The following is a 26,723-nucleotide window of genomic DNA, read 5'->3' on the forward strand; positions in this document are numbered from 1 at the left end:
TGTGTGAAGTGTACCAATCCGGACTAGGCCAGTTTGGTGAACAATGGCCCAATCATTCTCGTTTGAGAAACACCCATGCTCAGTAGCGACCTGGCGATGGGTTGATCATGATGAAGTTATTACCTTAAAGCATAGCATAGCATATTTTACCAAGAATTTTAAACTGCAGGACGACCACCATCACCACTATTATTATCGTATAGGTATAATTAAATTCTCGGTGCGAGATTGGATGTCTTTTGATGTCGCGTTGAAATCAAGCCGTTCGATACCATGCCATAATATATGCCATATAAATACCGTCCCTGTATGAGTTAATTGATTTTCTAGAACAAAGGCTTTTATTCAAAAAAATTACGACTTTCACAAGTGAGAGAAGCTGAACGCAACAGTTCCCACAACCAAAGTACTGGACCGCTGGGTCTACAAGTAAGTTAAAAGATTTTCAAAAAACCCCAATTGCGGTTTTTCAGCAGCACATTAAAGCGAATAAAATCCATCATTTTGATTTCGTAAGAATTGTATTTATCCAATAACAATTGCATCATGAAGACGAATCTGATGGCGTATCATTTATCAAAATCGGTTGAACAATTGAGTAGTAACGAGTGGACATAGGAGCGGGCATACATACATGCAGGACAAACACAAAATTCTCCTTTTGGGCTTCGACGCACTCAAAGATAACAAGGTGAAATCAAAATGTACGTAAATTGCTGAGTAGTATAAATGTTGATCTACCACGATTGAGAGACGTTAACTCTTTAATACAGAGAACATAATATTATTATCACAGTTTACGGCAGTAAAAGAACTTCTAACAAAACGTCGAGGCTTAGACATGACTAAGTGTGTCTGTCTGTCTGCTGGCTTTTCACGGCCCAACAGTTTAACTGATTTTGATGATACAGAGTTAGCTTACATCCTGAGAACGGATACAGACTTTTTATCCCTGGAAATCCCGTTCCGGGATTATTAACCCTTTAACCGATTTATATGAAATTTGGTCGAGAGGTAAGTAGCTTGCGTCCAGGAAAAAATATATAGGCAACTTTTTATCCCGGAAAAGCAAAGAGTTCCCACGAGATTTTTAAACACTAAATCCACGCGGACAAATTTGTAGGCAAAATCTTCAAATCTTTATTTATCAAAGAAGTATTTACATACATACTAAAGTAATTTAGTCTCCCTTACAAAATCCACTCATTTTTCTATATTGTTACATCCACATGTAACAATATTTAAAAAAATGGACAACCGTGGCAGGACTCGAACCTGCAATCTTCGGATCCGAAGTCCGACGCCTTATCCATTAGGCCACACGGTCGCGTATGTGAGATGGCGAATTTATGATACAGGTAAGGATACGCTTTAGAGGTATCCTTTAGTCTATACATATAATAAAATTGTAGAAAAGTGGTGTCTGTACAATGGAAATATATAAAAAAAGTAGCAGGGGTTGTTATTATATCGATGCCGAACCCGAAATTGTAATTAATATTTTTTTGTCTGTTTGTCTGTTTGTCTGTGTGTTTGTACACGCTAATATCAGAAACGGCTTATTCGATTTAGATACGGTTTTCACTAATATATTGTAGTAAGCTTCACTTAACATTTAGTGTTTATTTTATGTCAATCGGTTCATAAATAAAAAAGTTATGTCAATTTAAAGAATCACGGCGAACATTTTTAACGTACAGAGTACGTACTACACGCCTCGCGCCCCGAAAAGTCACTATTCCACGCGAACAAAGTCGCGGGCACAGCTAGTAAAAAATAAAATTTCTGATAACAGAATTATCAGAAAAAATAACAGAAACAACAAACAATAAAATAACAGAAACAACAAAAAGTAAAATAACAGAAACAACAGAAAACTAAAGAAACGGAAGACAAGTGTAAATTAAAAATTTATAACACCCCCGACAAGTGAAGGTTACAGTAACTAGAAAAGAGCTGATAACTTTCAAACAGCTGAACCGATTTTCTTGGATTATAGCTAAGAACACTCTCGATCAAGCCACCTTTCAAACAAAAAAAACTAAATTAAAATCGGTTCATCAGTTTAGGCGCTACGGTGCCACAGACAGATACACAGATACACAGACACACAGATACACACGTCAAACTTATAACACCCCTCTTTTTGGGACGGGGGTTAAAAAGTAATTTTGGAAATGTTTGTGTTTTTGTTGACATTATGCATTCCGTGAAATGGAACGACTAAAAAAGCAATGAGTCCAGTGAGTCTCAGTCTATGCTTAGTCAGCAAACAAATGTCAGTGTCAAAATAGAAATGTCAATGTAACAAATAACGGTTGCAGTGTGACCAGATTTAGTAGATTTCTTCTTTTTTGGTAGGTTTTTAGGTATTTAGTTGGTAGAAAATATTTGATATAATATTTTGGTAGAATTGACACATTTTAGATTATTTTAGGCTAAAGATGACAGTTTTATATAAAACTCTTTAATGCGGGGTATTACCCTTTTCTTTGAATACGATTAGCAGATTAAACGAATTATGCTTGTTGTTCCTTGTAAAACACATATTCTCTGACATAACCTAACCATGGATTTGAGCCCATATATCTTGATTATGCAATTGTCAATCAAGTTGAAACTGAAGTAGCTTAAAATTGATATTTTTATCTGATAAATGACACTAATTTGGAACTTGTAACGGTTCATCAAATTCTGGGCCCAACGATGTACCTATGGGAGGTGGTCGATTTCTTTTCATGTGGTCAGTTTTTTGTAGGTAGGTACATAAGTACTTATATAGACTTCAGGAAGTACCCTAAAATTTTTGACAAGAGAATGTCAATAAATCTGATATTCGCTTGATAAAATATCTGCCAAGGACATCTTATCCTCATAATTTCAGCATTTTAGCGACGGACGTCAAACAGATATGCTTCCCCTATACGGTGGAGGGGGAAAATTTCCGGTTTCTTAATTTTCCCGTTGTTTGTATGCAATTCCTAGCCTACATACCATACCAAATTTCAGTCTTCTAGCACTTCAAAAAGTACCCTAGAATTTTTGAGTAGAGGTTTTGATGATCATCAGTAAGGAACGAATTGAAGCTAGATATTTAATATGGTTGATAAGTTTACTGAGGACACCATGAACTGAAAATTTTAGATTTCTAGCGTCATCCAGACCGAAGCTATGACGGTTAGAAAATACGACGAAACGCTTCGAGAAAAGGTAACTACGGTACGGTACATATTAGTGCCCAGTCCGCCGTTTGGCTCGTCTTGGCGGAGGCACTTCCGAGTTCCGTGCCCCCTGATAAAAACGACTGACATGCCATGAACTTGCAATCCATCATGTTTATCTACTCTAATCTTACATTTACTTTGTACGAAATGTAAATATAAGATGCAGACACGTTTATGCTGTATCTATTAGTATTATAAGGATCTTTTAATATTAAAAAAAAGAGAATTTTAGAATATTTACATAGCAACACCACACTCAAGGAGCAGCGTGACCGTGACATTAAGGGGCATGAGACGGGCCTGCCCGCGAAATTCAAATTTAATTTGGTTGTTCGCATTTTTTAAACTAATACGACAACGTAGGCCTATGGCATTTTCAATTGCGACAATAGCAGTATCATCCTCACAGGTAATTAAACTTTTTTTTTGAAATTGAATAGGTTTAAAATAAAAGAACAGAAACACAGAAAATTGTTTATATTTATAATTATTATTATTATAAAACTTCATTCAGTAACTAAAGACAATAGGTATTTATCACCTGAGGTATAAACACACATTTCAAATAAATATCATTTAGATTAATAAAATTAATGTAGATACTACATCAATTCAAATGAAATGAATGAATTTAACTAGTAAGAGCTCCAAATACCACAAACTGGCATATCTGACCTTTAAGCACGCTACATGTTGTTACACCAGGATTCAGGGGAAAAAATCTCCAGTCTCTGTATCAGCATAATATAATCTTCTATCCCTGTTACTCTTATTCACTGTTTACAACTGTAAAGTTAATATGATATAATTTAATTTAGCATACTGTATACATGCACTGATTACTAAATAATCAGTCCAACAATAAAATATGTTATTATACAAAACAAGGTGGTTGAGTACAAGTATGTCTTGTACCACTACAATATGTTAAACATATTTTACTTTATGCTCATACAGCTGTTGTCATCTGGAGATCAGTGATAGTTAGATTTATTTCTTCAATTGTGCCTCCAAACCTAAGTTACCTGTATAACTCTCAAGATTGTAGTTCACTGGGGAGTACTAGAGTTATTAATAATACAGTTTCGATGATCAGTATAAATATATGAGTACGATTTTTACTGGGTCTTTTGATTATGCTTTGATGGTCCTATCTGCAGATTGCCTTAAACTAGGCAAAATGCCGAACATATTTCAGAAATCAGACGGTCTGGTATAGACTTAAGTACCTACCTAGTTACTTTATATTTAAACACCTAATACCTCAAGGTGTTTCAAAAAGGTGCTGATAGGCGTATAAAAAACAAAGTGACCCTCTAAATGTTCTATTTCTGCAGCATAAAAATGAGAATAAAAAGGTATCCTGTAAAAAATAAAAAATAAAATGACTACTTAACTACGTACCTATTTTTACTTTTAGAAAAATTTCTCATAAATATACTTTTCCTGGCGCCTAATTTGCTTGATGTATGTGGCTAAATATGCATTCCCACTATGGATTAACAATTTAATGCTCAAACTACTTTATTTACCAAAATTTGTAAAAATTATTCAGAAAATTTCAGGTTTTGATATTTCGACTGACTTTTTTAAAACCAAAGAGCTATCATAGAGTCAAAGAGTGATTTTTCCGGTGACACACACTTACCGGAGCCGAACGAGTCGGACGAAACGAATTTTAGAATTCTATAAATGAAATCTCATGAAACGTCGCACACTTCCCTGCGTCAAATCACCCGAATCTTCAACGCTCGGAAGTGTGTGAGGTTTCACAAGATTTCATATAAAGAATTCTAAAATTCGTTACATTCGACTTGTTCAGCTCGGATAAGTGTGTGTGTTCACCTTTACTGTGTGAGGTTGTGATTCTGTGGATGCTAATGTGCTCATATCAGTACAATATCCCATACAAAAGTTTGTCTCTATGAAGTATTCGCCTGCCTGGTTGGATTTAGAGTTTTTTGACAATCTTTCTTAGAAATGTATTTTACACAGTTAGTTTTCTTCATTTTTAGTAATTTTATATTTCAATGTATCGTCTGCAGCGTGAGTAACAACAGCGAGAAGATTTTTGATTACTGTTCTCACCCGGACTGCTCTTTAAAAAATCAACATACGATGTGTGTAGCTAAGAACAAGCATAGTCCACGACTGTTTGCTTCAGGCATGACTACTTGGATGAAATATCAAATACTTCAGCTACATAATCGACACAGAGACAATATTGCCATGGGTTTAGAAGCAGGTCAGCCACCTGCTGCTAATATGCGCAAGATGTACTGGGATTACGAACTTGAGGAAATGGCTGAGACCTGGGCGCGGCAATGTCAAAAACGACATGATGAATGCAGAAACACAATACGGTTTAACGTCATACAAAATATGGATGTGCGACCTGTAGTGCCACGTGTAACAGTGGCTCAAATTTTAGCCGATACTGTGGGTGCGTGGTTTTCAGGGTCTAGAACCTTGCCACCAGAATATGTTTGGTCCTTCAAACCGACCAATTGTAGTGCCCCAGGTGGGTGCAATGCACATTGGTACTCGGCCGCAGCATGGGCTTCGACATGGCGAATAGGTTGCTCGCAGGCTTTATGTACGGTGAGACAGAGTTCTTGCATTTTATTCCGTAAAAGACGAACTTTGCAAGCTCATGTTGGAAATTCTACAGATACAATTACGCGAACTACTACGAAGGAAAACATACTGCGCCGAACTAAGTACATGACCACTGTTAGATCAACACGTCTTGAACACTTTGGGACTACGGTGAAAAGAGGCGATGGCGAATCTCCGTTGTATCGGGGAATTTCGGATTTGGCAGATCAAGGAAAAAAGGCGAAGGGGCCAAATATAATGGCCTACATATTTTGTAACTACGGGCCTGCGGGAAATATTGATGGGTTTCCTATATATGAACCCGGCGTAACTTGCAGCAACTGTCCATATGGCACCTTGTGCGGAGTTGGAACTCATAGAGCATTATGTTCACTTGTAGGTGATCCTGATAATAAAGATTAACTGGAAAATAAATAATTAAAGAGTTATTTATAGTTATATGTATAATCTTCTTTTGCTCAGCGGTTTTTCGGGATCTAGAATTTTTTTTTTATGATAAAATTTACCGTTTAGTTGGAAAGTTCTCAAAAAGCCCATTTTTGTGAACTTTAACCTTGAATAAATTTTAATTGCAAAATTTTATGTGACTTGAAACAACTTTTAGAATACCAAAATGACATTCCCTCTCATTCCGAGATCGACCCCTGTTCCCCTTCCGTACCCAAAGGAAAAAACGGAGCCCTATTAATGTGACTCTGCTGTCTGTCTGTCCGCGTGTCACAGGTCTCTAACTCGTAAATTTCGGTATATTATGTATTAAATACTGTATTTAAACAACAAATCCTGAAAACAACGATTCATAAAATAAAATTGATACGCTATGACCAAAACAAACGAACATTATTTTGAGGTTTTCTTTCGCGGTTTATTGCGATGTTCTAGCTCGGAAAATAAATATTTCCTGCGTCCAATTATATGATGTTTATAATAATTATGTACGAAACCCTACGAGCGAGGCTCTACTCGCACTTGGCCGGTTTTTTATGCTAAAGCATAGTGCTAAAGTGACTGGGGTGACGGCTATCAATTATAGTGACATTGAGTAGGTACTTTGAGAACTTAAATATGACTTAAATATTAAGCAAGCGAAGTAGCTGGTATCAGCTTGTAAAATTATACCTACTTTTGATGGACCTCGTTTGAAATTAGAGACTGTGACGTAAATGTCTCAATTAGAAATAAGTCATTGTGGACTATTTTACAAACAACCAAACATTATTTATTTTATGAAAGTTATATAGTATTTATATTTGTAATACATATTTTAAATAACCATGTTATCTGCTGCCAAAGTGCGTATTCATGGCATGCAAGATGAAAATTGGGTGATTAAGGATAAAATCAACCAATACCGTGGATTAATAAAACTTTATGGTAACCGATTATATTATTATTTATCATAAGCTTTTGTCTGCGATACTACATGATGCCTGCGACTACGTCAGCGTGGATTTAGATTCTCTAAAACCCCTTGGATTTTCTTTCCTGTACTAAAAACTAAGCTGACTAATTAAGGTTATGTTCATCCTTGGCTTGGACCCTTGACCAAATTTCATCAAAATAGGTTTAACGGATGGGCCGTGAATACCTAGCAGACAGACAGACACACTTTAGTATTTAAAGTATGGATAGCACTCTGAATCTATCAGTGAAAGAATTTTGAAATCGGAATCGGACTACTTTCGGAGATTTTACCTTCTACATCCAAACTTACAGACTTTACCTCTTCATAATATTAGTACTTACAGCTTGCTTAATATAGATATAAAAAGATGACGGTAACAACACAGCTACTAATATAATATTAATAGAAGCAGACTTTTGCGGAGGATGCATTAAAAATCGATACACTCTATAATTACAGCGGTGATAGACTAGTGGTTAAAAACTTAGGCTTCCTATTTGGGGATCTAGAGATCCCAAACAATGGGCACCTCCTCCTCAAACCATACCACGACCAGTCGTGATCACGATTCATACAGCTGAGTCGAAATATCGGCAATTAAAAACACCAAATTAATCGTGGTATGTATCGTTATCTACAATATAAAAGGTTTAAGGTCAAGCTTGCTTAAATATCGAAGGAAAACATCATGAGGAAGCTTGCACGTCCCTTCTCATACTGAGAGGAGACCTATGCTCAGCAGTGAGCCGGGGATGAGTCGGTTTTCGATTACGATAATGATAATGATTGGTTTAGAAAGAGACCGGAAAATCCATGAAGGCGATTTGGCGAAGCAGAAGAAACGGTATTCCCGTGACATTCGCCAATTACGGAAAGACATAACCAACAAACGCGAAGAATTGGAAGTGGCAGTATATGGCGACAAGCAGTTCCTTCGTAACGCCTTCCAAGAACACAGACGCTTGCAGCTCACTTACATGAATAGCCAGGCTGATGTAATAAAACCTGTTTTCTATCCATACTTAATAATATAAATGCGAAAGTGTGTCTGTCTGTCTGTCGTCTGTCTGTCTGCTACGCTTTCACGGCTCAACCGCTGAACCAATTTTAATGAAATTTTGTACAGACTTAGGATACATTCCGGGGAAGGATATAGGCTTCTTTTTATCCCAGAAAAACAAACAGTTCCCGCGGGATTCCTAAAGACTCATCCGCTTAACTGATTTGTATGATTTGGTACCAAGGTAGCTTGCGTCCATGTAATTGACGTAGGCAACTTTTTATCCCGGAAAATCAAACAGTTCCCACGGGATCTTCAAAGACCTAAATCCACGCGGACGAAGTCGCGGGCATCCTCTAGTTTTAATCCAAACCACAGCTGTTTGCAAAATTTCAACTCAATCGGATAGTTGGAAGTATGAAGCTGAAAAACCAGTTACTTACTACGAGTATTTTGGCAGAATAAAAGCATATGAACAAGTTCAACTAATAAAAAGCTTTTAAAAATTGTTCCAAACTTTTCCGTTCAGTGTAGTCAGTCGGGGTGATTTCGTTTAATTTCTTGTGTACCTATTTATTACAATTAAATTCATACATATTATATACGACAAAATTTTGGATTAAGCATGCATTTTTAGTTCCGTGGAAAGTTTCGTAGTATCCGGTGGAAACGACCAACCACCATCACAGACCACTGAATCAGATTAGTCATAAGACTAATCTGATCAACGGGTATTAGATTCCCAGTGGTCAGAGTTAATATAATTTTATATTTCAGAAAGTACTGGAGAGTATTCATCAAGAAAATTTCAATAAAAGAAAGCAGCTGGATAGAATCAGGTACACGAAAAAGAAGAAAATGGAGCAATTTCGTCAAGTTCAGGTAATATTAAATTCTATTTATTAAGTTGGAACAATTGTGCTTAAATTACAATATACTTTAATATATTAATGGCCTTCTTTAATGTTTTATTAATTTTAATATCGAAGAAAACGAAAAATAATGCTTTCCTTATTCAATTTTAATATTTTTATAGGTATGGGTATCATATGAAAGGGCTTTACCTGTAAATTCTAAAACAGATTTTTATTTATTTTTAGTTTATTTATTAGTTTTATTAGTTTTAGTAGTATTTATTAGTTTTTGATTTATCGTGTCGCAAAATATTACCGAGTACGGAACCCTCCGTGCGCGAGTCTGACTCGCACTTGGCCGGTCTTTTGTTCAGAATAACCTGCCAAGTTCATAGAGTAAAACAGAGGTGCGAGTTCTGGTGTTAAAGTCTTGTTTTGCATAGTTGAGCGGCTCTTATGAGACCCATAGATAGTTAGCGACTATGTCTTGTTTTTATTAAGTTGACTTTAAATAACATTAATTTCTTCTATTTTAACGATAACAATCATTTCAATTTTTTTATAGTGGAATTATTTGAATGCTAGCCAGATATCTAAGATTTTTCCTCTACCAATACTAATATTATAAAGAGGTAAAATTTGTTTGTAGGGGGTAATCTCTGGAACTACTGAACCGATTTTGAAAATTCTTTTAACTATAGAAAGCTACATTATTCCTGAGTAACATAAACTATGTTATTTTAGTTTCAAAAACTAGAGATCCCTTTTTTTATCGCTGGGGAATGCATTTACGCATCCCTCCCCGGCCAGCCAGCCAGCCAGCCGTAGACCAACCAGCCAGCCAGCCAGCTGAGGGAGGGTATGTGGGACTCACCAGCCGAGAGGCGACCGGAATACCCACTAAACCCCAGCGGCGCCCTTGCGCGTCGCCTGGTGACTGGGTCACGGGAACACCGAAGCAATCAACCGCGACCCAGCCAGCGACATCGGACGAGGCCGATCCTCCTGCGGAGACCCACTCGCGTGGCCCCCTAACTCCACGTCTGAGGTGCACCAAAGAAGTGCGCCTCCCGACCCGGGGACTCAACGGGCGACAGCAGACCAATCACCCGGAATCCCCTGCCAAGGCGGCAGGCGGCGATCCCACCCACGTCGCCTGCGTCCCGGCCTTCTCTCATTTTTACATAATATTTACTCGTCAAACTCAACAGAATTTTGTATTACACGTTTTAGAATTTTATACCTACGTATGTAGTTTTCGAGGTTTTTGCAAAAATATGTAGTTTGAAAGTTATAATACGGGCTCAAAGATTTACACACAACTTTGAGCCGTTATAGTTATAAGTTACACGAACTTTGAAACTTTTACGGAAATCTAGTAAACTACAGACAGATCTGTATTTGTTTTTAACCCCCGACCAAAAAAGAGGGGTGTTATAAGTTTAACGTGTGTATCTGTCTGTGGCATCGTAGCTCCTAGACTAATGAACCGATTTTAAATTAGTTTTTTGTTTCAAAGGTGGCTTGATCGAGAGTGTTCTTAGCTATAATCCAAGAAAATCGGTTCAGCCGTTTGAAAGTTATCAGCTCTTTTCTAGTTACTGTAACCTCCACATGTCGGGGGTGTTATAAATTTTTTATTTACACTTGTTATAATGTATCTACCATTGAGGTTGATTGGTTATTATTAAAATGAGGACCAAATTATTTTGGAGTGAAGAAAGTGCTAGGGAGCGAGGTAGGGAAACTTATTTTAAGTGTCTGATGTTCGACATTTTGTCTATATATAACACATCTATACTAATATTATAAAGAGGAAACCTTTGTATTTTTTAACCCCCGACCCAAAAAGAGGGGTGTTATAAGTTTGACGTGTGTATCTGTGTGTCTGTGTATCTGTGTATCTGTCTGTGGCATCATAGCGCCTAAACGAATGAACCGATTTTAATTTACTTTTTTTTGTTTGAAAGGTGGAGTGTTCTTAGCTATAATCCAAAAAAATAGGTTCAGCCGTTTAAAAGTTATCAGCTATTTTCTAGTTTTCTTGTAGAAAAGAAGGTTAGATATCCCTTAGGTTCATAATATTCAAGTGTCAATTGACAAATGTCAAGCTGTCAAGATGGACGTTGCCTAGATATACATAATTATTTATTTGAAAATGATTTGTCGGGGGTGTTGAAAATTTTTAATTTACACTTGTGTATGTTTGTATTGAATAGGCTCAAAAAGTACTGGACCGATTTCAAAATTTCTTTTACCATTACTTAGAGGGATTCTTCCGAATCCGTATAGGCTATATTTTATCCCGGAAAGTAGAAAAATTAAATGTCCACCCGTGCGAAGCCGGGGCGGGTCGCTAGTTATCTATATTAAGGCAAAAAATCAATTAGCTCTTATGAGCTCCGTTTTAGTATTCACCTGAAAGAGTACTTAATCACACTAATATTATAAAGGCGAAAGTTTGTATGTGTGTGTGTGTGTGTGTGTGTATGTTTGTTACTCCTTCACGCAAAAACTACTGGACGGATTTGGCTGAAATTTAGAATGGAGATAGATTATACCCTGGATTAGCACATAGGCTACTTTTTATCCCGGAAAATCAAAGAGTTCCCACGGGATTTTTAAAAAACCTACATCCACGCGAACAAAGTCGCGGGTATAAGCTAGTTATTCCATATGGAAAACTTAATTACAGCTTCAAACAGCAGAACTTCATGATCGTGTTATATATGAAATCGGAGGAAAGCTGCCCGCCGAGAAAAAGGAACAGGCCGTTGCTAATTACGTCCAGCGCGCCAACATTAAAAAGAACGCAGCTTTGGCTATAAAAGTCATGTATAAAAAAATTCTGGATATTTTAAAGAAGGTTATGTTGCCCCATTATAACATTGAATTTAGTGACTGTTATAATTTAGGTACTAGATGATGTCCGTGACTTCGTCCAGAAGAGACTATCTCTGTACCTTTTGGTATATACGGATAGCTTGCATCCCAGGGGAGGAAATAGGATAAGTACTTTTTATTCCGGGACATCGAAGAGTACACTTAAGAAATCGCAGGCATCATCTGTTTATTACAGTTTGTATCCCGGAGACGGATGAAAGCTACTTTTTATCCCTGAAAATGAAGAGGTTACGCAGATGAGGTCGTGGGCATCATTTAGTAAACTCTAAAATCACAGCTTGAAATGACATTTTTATTTATTTGCTCAATATAATGTTATAACAAAGTATAAGTGACCTTAATATTCTACATAGCATGCAAATATTCAATATTCATCAGGAATAAATTGAAATTTAAATTGATTGGAATTGGATAAAGCGACAACCCTAAATAAACGCGTGCAAAAAGTTTCCGGGTATTTACGAATAGGTTTATCTATTTGTTTTTTAGGATTCCTCGTATTTCACAGTAGTTTTGGACGCCCTAAAATTGGATTGTCGTGCACAAGGCAAGTGTTTGATGGGAGCGACTGAAATGGGGCAGTTAGCTATGGAGTACTTGGACGATAGGAAATTCGAATTCAACAAATTAGAGAAAGAGATCAAATTGAACATGAAAGAGAGGGAAAGGACTTTAAAGCTCGTCCGAAGAGAAGTAGCTTTTTTGACGGATTCATTTCCAAACCTTATAAGGAAAGAGGTACGTGAGGTCACGGGATTTTTCTCTCTACTTTCATCATCATCATCATCGTCAAGCGATAGACGAACAATAATATAATACGGATGAAAAGACATAAGTCTGTTGTAGGGTCTTTCACACGCCACGTCTTGAGCCGCCTGAACTCTACCTTGTATCACAAAAATGTTTTTTAGGGCACCGTATCTCAAAAGGAAAAAAGGGACCCTTATAGAATCATTTTGTTGTCTGTCTGTCTGTCGTTGTGTTGACTTAGCTTGTAGCAGTTCACAGAAAAATAAAACTAACGCTCCAACTATCACAGTTTTTTCGATATAAACCTCTACAAGCGAAGTTAGTTTTGCGGTTCGTTAACAAAAGTGATTCTTACCGTTTTTATTTTCTGTAGTACGGAACCCTAGTTGCGCGAGTCTGAATTGCAATTGGCCGGTTTTTTGGCACTGAGTTATACAATATTGAATTTCGAGGACGCTTGCTGAGACAGCCATATTCACTGGCAAATAACCATGGCAAGACTGAACGTTAAAGGGTTTTTTTTTTTCAACTTTTGTCTCGTTGACTAGCCACGTTCATATTATATTATGGCGATATTTTCCCCGTATAACGCAATACGTAATTTATCCAATTAGAGCATTGACAGTGAATATTGTGTTAATAACTTAATTGCTCTCACCGTCGGTGCGATAAAATGCCTTGTTTCAAAATCGAATTGTAAAATGTAATTTTACAGGAAGCTACTAATCTGGATGACTTATATGAAGACGAGGACGCTGCAAGTCAACATTCTGTGCATTGGGAACTTGAAGAGGTGATGGAGATTTGCAAACGCCTACAGAAGGCAACGCTTGTGTCTTCCTTTGATAAAATCCTTCCAAGGTTTCTTATTCTCCACTTTATTTCTACTCTTCTCGATTACAGTAATTGCCATTCTAGATTTACTTTATCCAATTCAGTGAAATTTCACGCTACACGAGTGTGGTTTGAATGGCAATTGATAATAATTATGACAGCATTGAGCGTCTCTAATAGTAGAGGTGAGGGATGGAAATTGGAACCCTCAGATGGCGAATAACATTAATGATAAATGACAGTCAAAGGAGTCATTTGCTTTGTTTTTAACCCCCGACCCAAAAAGAGGGGTGTTATAAGTTTGACATGGTTATCTGTGTATCTGTGTGTCTGTGTATCTGTGTATCTGTCTGTGGCATCGTAGCGCCTAAACGAATGAACCGATTTTAATTTAGTTTTTTTTTGTTTGAAAGGTGGCTTGATCGAGAGTGTTCGTAGCTATAATCCAAGAAAATCGGTTCAGCCGTTTGAAAGTTATCAGCTCTTTTCTAGTTACTGTATCCTTCACATGTCGGGGGTGTCATAAATTTTTAATTTACACTTGTTATTTATGTGTACTTACTTTTTAAAAGATGCATTGACTAGAGCCTGATAATGTAAATGGAAGATGAGCACTGGAATTCCCTAACATTATAGGATATATTATGATAGTTATTACTTATTAAGTTTGGACTTTAAGATTTTATTTACATTAGTAAGTTTCATCCTTTGTGAAGGATTATTGCAAAATTCAACAATCTTCAATAACTCTTTAGCACTTTTTGCGTCTAATGTTAAAAGTTAACTATAAATTATAAAACTATCTTACGGGAATCACAGGATACCGCGAGGTCTCTGTTTGAGACAAATCTCTAGTTTTTTTATTAGTAAAAAGTAGCTGATTTGACTAGTAGGCACCATCCCCATTTCACGTGGGCGAAGCGAAGGGTTAGCTTATTAGAATAGGTAACAATAGCCTTTCTCGAAGCCCTATTAGTTAGTAATAGCCGTTATAGCCTACTGTTTATGACTTTTGGCCTCCAATTCGGAGGTCTGGGCTTTGATTCCGCGCACCTCAACTTTGCATAGATATGCACGTTTTAAGCATCTATACTAATCTATACTAATAAATAAAATTGGAGTGTCTGTCTGTAATTTCGAAATAACTACCGCATATTAAGGTCATATGGTTATTTGAATCTATACTAATAAATAAAATTGGAGTGTCTGTCTGTAATTTCGAAATAACTACCGCATATTAAGGTCATATGGTTATTTGAATGATACTATAACTGAATCACACGTTTTTAAAATTTTTGTCTGTCTGTCTGTCTGTCTGTCTGTCTTTCTGTCTGTCTGTTTGAAAAGGCTAATCTTGGGAACGGCTGAACCGATTTTGACGGGATTTTCACAGACAAGTAGAGAATTGACCAGGGAGTAACATAGGCTACTTTTTTAACCAACTTTCAAAAAGGGAGTTGTGTTTTTCTACCTATGTACATCGAAATCTCCGAGATTTCTGAACCGATTTGCGTCATTTCTTTTTTAATCGATAGAGGAACTTTGCGACATTGTTTCATAAAAAATTTGGAGTCCAACTCCTCAATCCTGATGCTGCAGGGGATCTGACCAATCCACGCGGGCGAAGCTGCGGGCATCAGCTAGTTAAATAATAAGTATATTACGGTAGGTATTCACTCAAAAAAGATTTTTCTACCAGGTTGAAAGAGCAGAGATATCAAACAGAACGCTTGATGACGCAATTGACTCTCAACAGCATGAAGAGGGATGCTCTTCTGGAGGACCGGAAACATGCGATATTGATGCTAGATTCGTTGAAGAATGTTGGGCAGGAAAGTACTGCACAGTAAGTCACTATCCTCAGCCCTTCAGTGTCCTGCAGGCGGCTTTTATCTACAGCCTAGGCTAAGGTATGCCTAAGGTTAGTGTCCACAGGCTGACCTTGTCTGACCGCATCCACCTGCTATACCTTGGAACACTAAAAATGGAAAATTTTATTTTTGAACTAGCTAACGCCTGCGACTTCATCCGCGTGGATTTAGGTTTTTCGAAATTCCGTGGAAACTCTTTGATTTTCCGGGATAAAAAGTGCCTATGTGCTAATCCAGGATATTATCTATCTCCATTCTGAATTTCAGCCAAATCCTTCCAGTGGTTTTTGCGTGAAAGAGTAACAAACATACACACACACACACACACACACACACACACACACATACAAACTTTCGCCTTTATAATATTAGTGTGATAAACAGCAATACGAAATTATAAATCTTTTGTCAAAGAGGTACCTAGTAAGGATGTACGCGCCGTGTCTTCCTTACAATACAAATACAAACAGAAAATGTAGAGCAAGTCCTACAATTAGGATCACATTCGTATTTAAGTAGATTCATTCACAGTGCATCCGAGTGTTTATGTAATGCTTTAGTCACTCGGAAAGAGGAAATAGCGGTATGAAGTTGAGTTTTACACAATCTATTTATACGATTACGCATCAGCTTTTATCGCGTAATTTGTAAATTATCGTCGTACTCGAGGATCTATAAAAACTATCAGTGAAAGAATTTTGAGAATCAGATCATTAATTCCGGATAGCTGTACTCCTACATACAAATTACCAAAGTGAAAAAACCTCTTATATAATAATATAATGATTAGATAAAGATACTATCGACATACAGCTTAAATTGCTTTGCCTTAATTTTGGTAGGTACGTTGGTTTCCTAAGTCACCCCCCACTAGAAAGCGTTTTCAGAAATTCCCGTCTAGCAAAAGGGCATCAGCAAGTTTAAATTTTTTTTTTTTTAATTCACTATAGGTAAGCGCTTGACCACAATCACACCTGATGGAAAGTGATGATGTGGTCTAAGATGGGACGCGTTTACCTAGAAGGTGCCTATTCACTCTTGTTTTAAAGATACCCGGATTGTAATTGGTAGGAAACACTGCTCGTGGAAGAGTATTCCAAACCTTAGCCATGCGTATGAGGAACGAAGACGCAAAACGATTAAATCCAGTAGCCGTCTTCAAAGCCGCCCGGATACAATGGCTCTTTGTGACTCGTTTACTCCACTGTCTGATACTATCTGTCCACCTGTTAGGGGTTCTGCTAAAGCTGCGCATTTCGGTGTGAGGTCACCATTACTGCACCTTGGAATCCCAACGTTTATTAGTTCTACAAACTATGTGCCCCATTGCCACTTCAGCTTCGCAACACGCTGAATTGTTGTTATTTTACTCTGGTTCTTCAACGGATCTTCTCATTACGATTTGATCACGTAGGGAAACTCTATCAGTCATAGATATCATGATTTTTAGTGAGCACCTGAACCTTGTCTTTGAAAGGATTAATAGCTCGTTCACACAGGCTGCGTAAGCGTTGCGTAAGCGTAGATGTAGCGCGTACCATTGCGTTTAATGTATGGAACTGCATGAGACATGGCATACCGCTTGCGTATAGCGTGGACGTAAGCGTAACCCGGTGTGTTAGGGGTTTACGCGCGTCGCGTACGTGTCACGTAAACGCAAATAGTTTGAATCGGTCTTATATTGGCCTTTATTTTAGCCAATACTATTACAATAGAATATGTTAATACCGTCTCGTATACTCTGATGACTGATCCCTTTCTTCCGACTGGTTATATTAGTTTGTCACACAAAGCAATGTGACCGTCCCGTTCCCATTCACTTTATTGCGAAGATATTTTATGAACATCCCCTTAGTGTATTAAGCAATAAAGGAAAAGCGAACTATACTACAGTCTTTATTACGTAAAATATCTATTAAGTAAATTAATTTTGAAGCAAGAGATAATAATCCATCCTAATATTATAATATATGCAAAGGTGTGTCTGCCTGTCTGCTAGCTTCTCAAAGTTCATTCATTTGACCGATTTTGATGAAATTTGGTACAGAGATAGATCCCGAAGAAAAATATAGGCTACTTTTTATCCCGGCCAAGTCCACGGGATTTTTAAAAATCTATATCCACGCGGACATATTCACGCGCATCAATCTATTTCATAAGTCCCCTTACCTACTCTCTATAGTCTCATAATAATTGTTACTCTATTATCTATATTTACAAGAATGAGTAATCCGAATCCAAAGCTTACAACCGCACAGAACCTTTATGTTAACTCATTGCGCAGTCCTCACATACCTAATACTAATACTAAAGTTTGTAATTGTTTCATTTATTCACTACAATCTACAACAATGTAATCTCAAAGTTTTTCAACCGGTGATTGCTTGTTCCAATGTTGAGGTTATCGAGCAAATAATCCTTAATTTAAATAAACTTTGCCACCTGCGCAGCGCATTGTCCTTCGCCGCGTCTCTATTGAAAAGTTGTGCATCAACCATCAACTTGCTCAGTCGTCAGTTAATTCAGATCACTGTCATTCGTCTCGCTACCTAGATCACTAAATCCACTCGGTCTTGTAGGCTCTTTCATTTGTCGTGAGCTTATAGTTTCGCGCTTTGTAAAAAGTACGACAGACAAGACTGCGAGGGTGGGGGTGATCAGATTTCGTTCTTTTTAGGTTTTCGAACGTCCGAATAAAACAATAGACGAAAACAATAGAGGGTTCGGGTACTTTTCCCGACATTTTGCATGATAAATCAAAAACTATAATGCATAAAAATAAATAAAAATCTCTTTTTGAATGTATACTTGTATAGGTAAATCCCTTACATATGAGACCCCACTTGGTATAGTTATTTATAATTGAGTTGATTGAATGAAAAAAAACGACGTAAGTATTTATGACAGACAGACAGAAATGACGAATCCATAAGGGTTCTGTTTTTTTGCCATTTGACTACAGAACCCAAAAAACGAAAACTGTCAGGGAAGCTTAAAATTTTTTTTGGTGAATTTGTTAAGTTTTCAAAAAAGTTGTAAAACAAAATTTTTTGCCGCCTATCGCTGTAATTATTCAGCTAAAGTGTAACAATACTTGAAATCACCTCAGATTGGCTGGCACTCTTTGACTATTAGATACAATGTGTTGTTACAACAGGTACTAAACCATAAATTCAACCAGTTACAACAATAATTTAAGCATCACTCAGAAAAAGCAGATATTACTTAATAGTAGGTAGTTTATGAAACGGTTGCATAATGGGTGGTATTAAAACATGAGTGTAAGTTTAAAAAACGAGCCGCAGGCGAGTTTTTTTATAATATCATACGAGTAGGCTCAGATTAAGCTTGCGCAGGACACAACGTCTAAAATAAAGTAAGATAATCATTTAATTAGAGCACGATTACTTTCACAATATCTAATTATTCAGTTTACGATCTAATTACCGAATCAATAAATAATCGTTGAGATCAAAGACTGAATCAAAAGACATCGAATGAGATAAATATTATTATCAGATTGACTAAACTCATTTAATTAAAGAAATTATTAAATTTAAATGCTTAATTTCTAAAAAGTCATTTTTTTTAACAATAACAATAATCTGACAACTTAAATGGTAGGTATTGTTTGATGATTCCGGAATCGACTTCGCTAACAATTTCAGCAGCTTCATCCATGGCAGTAATTGCCCATTGACGTATCGCTAATAATAAAATTGGCCAGCCTCAAAATATTGTTTCCAGGCGAATGCATCGAGTCTGAATTTAATTTCTCGTCATTAACTTGTACCAAAAGCTTCGATGATTTTCCATAACTATAGAGCAGATCATAAGTTTTATAAGTTTCGTGTGAGTTCGGGATAGACTTCGTAACGGATGAAATGATTTTTTCACACCACTCGCTCGACAATGCCTTATTACAGACCTGTTATCTAAAGGTAAAGTACGTCATAATATTCCTATGACTTAACCGGGTTGTAATGTTGTACGGTATGTAATTTGAATTTAGAACATCCTGAATCTGTAGCAATCTGTTCGCACAGAACGTCGTAGTTAGGGCTGCTGTACCAACTACCAATAATATTACAGTTAAGGTGAAAAATCGCATTTTATTAAATTATTTTAATCCAATCAAAAGCCATTTGAATGATGACAATGTAGTATGCGACGGGTTGGACGCGCAAAGCTTTGTGCAGGATGATTCCACGAAATGACAATTCGACGGCAAATCCAATAATGTAGTCCAAGATCTAGTGGGTGACAGGATTATTATTTAATATTTATTCATTTTGTTAGTCGACCAAAACAGATTACAATATAATAATTCTAACCAAATTCTTTAATCACTATATTTGTTCCTATTGTAACCCCAGAGGATAGATTCTGGATGAAACTTTGTTGAGGATCGTAACTTCTTAGTCACTTGTGTGAAGGTATTTTCTTAGGATGATAATTAAAATGTGCTGCAGTTATAAGGAATGGTTTTATGTGGGTATATAAATTTAAACAGCGCTAAAACCCAACTACTACCCGTGAACTGGCCATAGATAGCGATAGATACCTATTGTAAAATTATTTTTCTGTCTCTCGGCGTATTTTAACATTGGACTATATTTACGAACTCAGAATTTTTTCCTCTTTCATTAGATATCCCACTCGATACAATGGCAAAAAGGCAATTTAATTTAACTCACTTCAATAAAGAAATATTATAATACTCTACAAGTTATATATTTTGGTTGTTTAAATTCACACACATAGGTCCAAAAATGTTGAAGTAGGTGTTACATAGTGTCCGGAATGAATGCCAGAGTCCGTATTGCGTGCTAAAAATTTCCCACCAGATCCCAAAAGCCACTGAATGTGTGAAACGCAATAATTTGATTCTATGAAGCAGGAGCAATATTGGATGCCATCATACGAGTAGTTTCATTTCCGCCTCATTCTAGGCCTAGTTGTAGGATTTTGTGACTAGCTGTTACCTGCGACATCGTCGGTGTGGATAGGTATTTCCAAAATTTCGTCATCATCATCATAACGATTAACCCATCGCTGGCTCACTACAGAGCACGGGTCTCCTCTCGAAGTGAGAAGGGTATGGCCATAGTCTACCATACAGGCCAAGTGCGGATTGGTAGACGTATCACTTTGAGAACTGTTTTGAGAGCATATTATACTATCGAAGATTATGTAAATGATAAAAAAGCGTGGATTTGACCTGCATTTCGCTCCAGCAATGCGCAGGACTTCAATTGCTTTTATATATGGCATAATATTGTATATCAAATCTTTGAAAAGAGCAACCGCCGAGTTTCTTGCTAGTTCTTCTCGGTAGGAAAGGCATTCCGAACCAGTGGTAGATGCTTTTGACGATTCAAAAGAACTTGTAAAAAGTCTAATTGAATAAAAATATTTTGAATTTTGAATTTTTTGAATTTTGAACATTATGGAGAACTCTCAGGCATGAAGGTTTCCTCACGATTTTGTACTTCACCGTTGAAGCAAGTGATATTTGATTACTTAAAACGTACATAACTCCGAAACTCCGTGTGTACTCGGAATCGAACCCCCGGCCTCCGATTAAGAGGTAGACGTCCTAAACACCAGGCTATCACCACTATTTTAAAATCTCGTAGATGCACTTATTTATACGGGTTAAAAAGAGGTTATCTACGTCGACACCTCCAAAGAACAAGTGTAAATTAAAAATTTTCAACACCCCCGACAAATCATTTTCAAATACATAAATAATTATGTATATCTAGGCAACGTCCATCTTGACAGCTTGACATTTGTCAATTGACACTTGAATATTATGAACCTAAGAGTTATCTAACCTTCTTTTCTACAAGAAAACTAGAAAATAGCTGATAACTTTTAAACGGCTGAACCAATTTTTTTGGATTATAGCTAAGAACACTCTCGATCAAGCCACCTTTCAAACAAAAAAAAGTAAATTAAAATCGGTTCATTCGTTTAGGCGCTACGATGCCACAGACAGATACACAGATACACAGATACACAGACACACAGATACACACGTCAAACTTATAACACCCCTCTTTTTGGGTCGGGGGTTAAAAACAAATGTGATCGCATTCAAGGACTAATTTTTCAATCTATGAAAAAAAGTTTCAGACATGTTTTTTGTTTATGCTAGACATATTCAAGAGAAGAAACAAATCAGGGCAGCTCTTGCGGCAGAGGAAAGAGAGGAGCGAGAGTTGACGCAAGCGCTAGATCATAAAGGCCGGCTCATCATCGAGATGAAGACCTCCTTACAGCAGATAGACCAACTACTGTCCAGTGTTGGTAAGAAATCCCTAAAAAAATATTTTAGCCCATAATAATCCACGCCCATGGTTTTCGTCCGAATGCAAAAGGACACAGAGTTACTAACGGCCGAAATTAATGAATCAACCTATCTGTAACCTGGCGATAAATTAGGTAAGCAACATTGTTATTTGTCAAAATAGACCATATTTAATTTTAACATTTACATTAACAAGCAACGAGTACCTAGTTCATATTTTACACGCAAGAGTTTAATAGTGCTGCAATTATGATGAGGAATATCGCGGGCACTAACGAATTGGGGAGAAGTAAGAAATCATGGCTCCTAAACCTAAGAGAGTGGAATCAAATAAAAACCATCAAACTACTCCGCTTTTCCATAGACAAGGAATAGTTTTGAATAGATGCAAAGCAAATGAAGTAGAAGCTTCTGATTTCTAATCCAATCCGCTCAGACTACTGATTCGCTACGCAGTACCTTATACTATATATTAACTTTTAATCCTTTGAAGGTTTTCTACAAAAAAAAAAATGTAATTCTGGGAAGCAGCCAATATCTAATGAGCTCGATGGCTATATCACTCAGTAATAGACACTGAGTTAGTGAACCACCCCGCAGATCCTATTTGATCCGATCTAATCCGGACCTATCCAAACTAATCCTTCCTCAATCTCGATCGCTCTACGGTTGAGGAGCAGAGTGAATTACGAAAGGTCGGCGGTTCAAATCCCACTCGTTGCACCCATTGTCGTACCCACTCCTGGTACAAGCTTTACGCTTAATTGGAGGGGAAAGGGGAGTATTAGTCATGATTAGCATGGCTAATATATTCTTTAAAAAAGAAAATTACCATACCATATTTTATTGCTAAGTATAGGCAAATGAAGATCGCTTAGCGGTTAAGACGTCAGCCTCGCACCTCTAAATTTTTGGAGCTGTGTGCGTTTTAAGTAATTATCACTCGCTTTAAGGGTGAAGGTAAATATCGTAAGGAAACTTGCATGCCTGAAAGTTTTCTATAAGTATTCCGAGTTATGTGTGATATATTTTGTGAAACATATTTTTCAGGAATTCAGCTCTGTTAAGCTTTATGGTGGAGCTTTAATACAGCTTTATGTTTCATTTTCACAATCGCAAATGTATTACCTTATGTTTTATATATCTTATATACTTATGTTGATTTATATTCATTCCATCCATCCATTCCATTTAAAGATTAAGCTTATTTATTTTGTGTGATTTCGGTGTATACTAAAAATAAAATTCCGCGGGTTGACTTCTTTGGAAATGAAAAATCCGACACTATCCCTTGTCTACTTTATAATAATATACAAGTGTAAATTAAAAATTTACAACATCCCCGACAAGTGAAGGTTACAGTAACTAGAAAAGAGCTGATACTTTCAAACGGCTGGACCGATTTTCTTGGATTATAGCCAAGAACACTCTCGATCAAGCCACCTTACAAACAAAAAAACCAAATTAAAATCGGTTCATTAGTTTAGGAGCTACGATGCCACAGACAGATACACAGATACACACGAACTTATAACACCCCTCTGTTTTGGGCGGGGGTTAAAACGAACATTTTTGCGATATTTCAATTTTCTAGGTCAAGGGGTCCAACACTGGAGGTTGATAATAAGTCAGTCAGTGAGTGAAGAATGACTTTTCTTTTTATATGATTTGGTATATTTGCCATTTGACAAGTAATTTACTTGTAAATGTTAATTTTAATTTTTAATTTACCTTGTTTAAATTTTAATACTTACAATAATGAATCTTGCATCAGGTGCACCGAATGTGAGCAGACCTCAAAAGGATGCCCCGTCAGCTATAAAGTATGCGATCGAGGATGTTATCCAACCAATACCTGAACTTGAAGATGATTGTGAGTATGATATTATTATTTTTTAATAAGCCTAGCTTTTTTAAATTCCCACGGAATAAAGAAAACCCAATAAGAACCAATTTTCGAAAATTCTCCTTGAGCGAAGTGATCGCGGAAGCGGTCAGGTAATGGCCAGTTACTCAGTGGTCTATTGTGAAATTTAATAATATTCATAAAGTCCTTTGTTCTTTAAAATAACATAAAAGATCTATGAAAATAGTTTTTTTTAATCACACGTATACATACTCATCATTTGGCATAGAAATAGCCAGAGAGAAGTAGTTTTGAGTTTCGTTTCGGCATTCCGAACCAGTGGTAAATTATTTGACGATTCAAAAGCACTTGTAAAAGTTTATTTGAATAAAAATCTATTCTATTCTATTCTATTCTATAGTCAGTTCCGGGATAAGTATTTAAGTTTCATAATTTTCTTAATATTAAAGTATATAAGAATACAAAAATGAAAATTAGTTTTATCAGTGTACGATAAAACATATAAACTGAGTTTCTAATAGTAAATTACTACCATTCGAAAATAAGGGCCCCAAACTCAGGTCTACTAAACACGCAACTTCAACCAATGAAATTAGTGTTTATCGAAACAGGCTCCATATGATACTAAGCCACTGTCGTGGGTGGCAGTCATTTTTTAACCCCCGACCCAAAAAGAGGGGTGTTATAAGTTTGACGTGTGTATCTGTGTATCTGTGTATCTGTCTGTGGCATCGTAGCGCCTAAACGAATGAACCGATTTTAATTTAGTTTTTTTTGTTTGAAAGGTGGCTTGATCGAGAGTGTTCTTAGCTATAATCTAAAAAAAATGGTTCAGCCGTTTAAGAGTTATCAGCTCTTTTCTAGTTTTCTTGTAGAAAAGAAGGTTAGATAACCGTTAGGTTCATAATATTATGTCAATAGACAAATGTCAAGCTGTCAAGATGGACGTTGCCTAAATACATAATTATTTATTTGAAAATGATGTTTTGGAAAACTCAGATACTTTGGATCGTCGGGGGTGTTATAAATTTTTAATTTACACTTGTTGTTAAAAGTGACGTACCCAGACATACCTATGCACATTACTGCCATCCGAAAAAGAATCTGAGTGACTTGAAAGCAATCTCTCATTTCGCACTTAAAGCAGACTTTCTTCAATAATATCATTTTTCAGTTGATAAACTACTCTCGACTGCGCGTCAGAAGATCACCATGCTCGTACAAGCGGTATCTAAAATGGAAGTGACTGAAGAAGTCCGCACAGACGCCCGACTTTTCTATCACAACATACTGGCGAGGTTCATGCGAGATAACTACAAAGATGAAGTTATAGTGGAAGGAGGTAAGAGAGTTTTTGCAGGTAGTGACGTGAAATGGACTACAATGGGTCATCTGTTGATGGTTCCTACATCACTTATCGCAAAACGTATACAAACCGCTAAAGTTAAAATAACTTTTCAACGTCAATTTTTTCTGCCACGTAGGTAAAACTAGAGTAACTTAAAGGCAATAGTGAATAGGTATTAGGTGATCCTTCAACATTTGAATAGGAACAGGTTCTAGGCAAGCACATTCCTAGACTTTGTTACTGCTTTAAATGATACCAAAGATTAGTAACCAACAAGTTGAATTAGAAACTGGAAATGAGTTGGTGAGCAACGAGAAGCGAGCGTGTAGTTGGGATAGTTTTCTCGCTGAACTGAGTAGGTACGCAAGTGTGACGAGCGACTAATCGCCCATCGCACTCACACATTAATTCGACAAACACTCGCAAAAAACATGTGCAAATTGCATAAGTGTTTTGATGCTCAATAGAGAGTCATTGAGTGAGTTGAAAGAGAGTTCTCGCCGACAGTGTGCAGAGTCAGCGATAACTATTATTAACTTTATCTCTTTTATTGACGCGGATTCTTGAGCGATAAATAGTCGATAGTTAGTCGCTTTCTCGTCTACGGTGCGACATAAATGCCTTAAGTTTGAGCAATCAAAGTACGCTCTATAGATCTATAGGCCTCAAATGTGAGCGTGCTAATCTGGAAGTAAATCCGCAAATTGCTCGCGCCGTGAATCAAACCTATAACCTCCCATTTCAAACCACAACTGCTACTGTGTATCAAAATAATTGAATGCTTTTCAATCTTTTAAAATATCAGGAAAATAGACAAAATTATTTACTCGTAGGCAGGTACGCTACGTAATACGCAGGTACCGTTAGAAAATATGTACTTGTAGATGCTCGGCTAACAATAGAAAATGAAATTGCGCATCACTTTTATAAAGATTGCTTTGTGTAGATCGTATTCAATATTTGCAATACTATATAGTAACCGCAAATCAATTGTACCGGCCTACCACACCAATAACAATGTAGGAGGATTGCCAGCGGAACATATGTAATAACACAAAGAGTTAATAAGCTTTTATTATTTGACAGGATTGATAGAATTCGAAATGGAGGATCCCAATGTGCCGAGCCATGCAATCGTCAAGCTAAGAAGCAAACAGCTCGTAGACGCACAAGTTAGCGAATTCGACGTGCCAGACGTGCCTGCCAAGAAGTAGACAAATGTACCTCAAGGCCTACCTTGTAACTGAGACAGTTTTATTAGTAAGAGGAGTGATATAAGATGCAGGCGGAGTGAACAGTCCGACTGGCCAATTCACGCTCCACTCCGCCCAGCTCCGCATCATTGGAACGCACCCTAACAGCTTTGTAAGCTTAATAAGGGTAATTCATAATTATTCGTAGCTGCGGCCTTCTACAGAGCTACGGATTACGGATAACCGTAGGCCGTAGCACTGTAGAAGGACCGCGTTAACCGGGAATGTTATTGTGCTTAAAATTATTGCGCTGAACGACTGTTCAGGTGCCTAGGCATCGCGAATATTTTTTATGACTTCATATTTTAATAAATTAATTCAAATAGTAATAGGTGTTTTATTTTCTTTACTATCTTGTCACTATTACTGCTAGAACGGTTAGACCAAAACTCATGCGCGTATCCCAACTAATCCAAAATATTAAATATCAAACTTGATTGATAATGTAGACACGCTTATATAACTTAATAGCGTTTCG

General features: G+C 36.9%; 2 protein-coding genes, 1 long non-coding RNA gene and 1 other non-coding gene across 5 annotated transcripts; 2 read left to right on the forward strand and 2 right to left on the reverse strand.

The window, feature by feature from the left end:
* Positions 1-1,254: 1,254 nt before the first annotated feature.
* Trnar-ucg lies at positions 1,255-1,327 on the reverse strand. Its single transcript has one exon. It is a non-coding gene; the product is annotated as a tRNA-Arg (tRNA).
* A 2,359-nt stretch (positions 1,328-3,686) lies between these two features.
* Positions 3,687-4,809, reverse strand: LOC123880217. The gene is made up of 2 exons (XR_006799186.1): positions 4,629-4,809; positions 3,687-4,010 (listed from the first exon to the last, which is right to left on the reverse strand). It is a non-coding gene; the product is annotated as an uncharacterized LOC123880217 (long non-coding RNA).
* Positions 4,810-5,146: 337 nt separating this feature from the next.
* LOC123880047 (venom allergen 5-like) lies at positions 5,147-6,277 on the forward strand. The gene has a single exon (XM_045927934.1). The coding sequence runs from the start codon at positions 5,205-5,207 to the stop codon at positions 6,243-6,245; it is 1,041 nt and encodes a 346-aa protein (XP_045783890.1). The 5' UTR covers positions 5,147-5,204; the 3' UTR covers positions 6,246-6,277.
* Positions 6,278-7,019: 742 nt separating this feature from the next.
* LOC123880742 lies at positions 7,020-26,549 on the forward strand. Of its 2 annotated transcripts, XM_045929040.1 has the most exons (11): positions 7,020-7,217; positions 8,044-8,243; positions 9,026-9,130; positions 11,798-11,968; positions 12,496-12,744; positions 13,472-13,617; positions 15,290-15,436; positions 21,625-21,776; positions 23,552-23,650; positions 24,819-24,986; positions 26,079-26,549. In XM_045929040.1, exons 1-11 carry the CDS (start codon positions 7,118-7,120, stop codon positions 26,204-26,206), a joined length of 1,665 nt encoding a protein of 554 aa, XP_045784996.1. In that variant the 5' UTR covers positions 7,020-7,117; the 3' UTR covers positions 26,207-26,549. The 2 variants fall into 2 exon arrangements, with proteins under 2 accessions (XP_045784996.1, XP_045784997.1); XM_045929041.1 differs by lacking the exon at positions 8,044-8,243 and having other exon boundaries at positions 7,138-7,217.
* The last annotated feature ends 174 nt before the right edge of the window (positions 26,550-26,723 follow it).

This window comes from Maniola jurtina, chromosome Z (genome assembly GCF_905333055.1).
Source record: "Maniola jurtina chromosome Z, ilManJurt1.1, whole genome shotgun sequence".
Taxonomy (NCBI): Eukaryota; Metazoa; Arthropoda; class Insecta; order Lepidoptera; family Nymphalidae; genus Maniola; species Maniola jurtina.

Bases quoted from the DNA above. Each gene is read 5' to 3' on its own strand.
- LOC123880742 (XM_045929040.1), top strand. From the start codon at position 7,118: ATGTTATCTGCTGCCAAAGTGCGTATTCATGGCATGCAAGATGAAAAT. The intron at 8,244-9,025 runs GTAATAAAACCT...TTTATATTTCAG, and splicing joins ACATGAATAGCCAGGCTGAT to AAAGTACTGGAGAGTATTCA. The intron at 23,651-24,818 runs GTGAGTATGATA...ATCATTTTTCAG, and splicing joins ACCTGAACTTGAAGATGATT to TTGATAAACTACTCTCGACT.
- LOC123880047 (XM_045927934.1), top strand. From the start codon at position 5,205: ATGTATTTTACACAGTTAGTTTTCTTCATTTTTAGTAATTTTATATTT.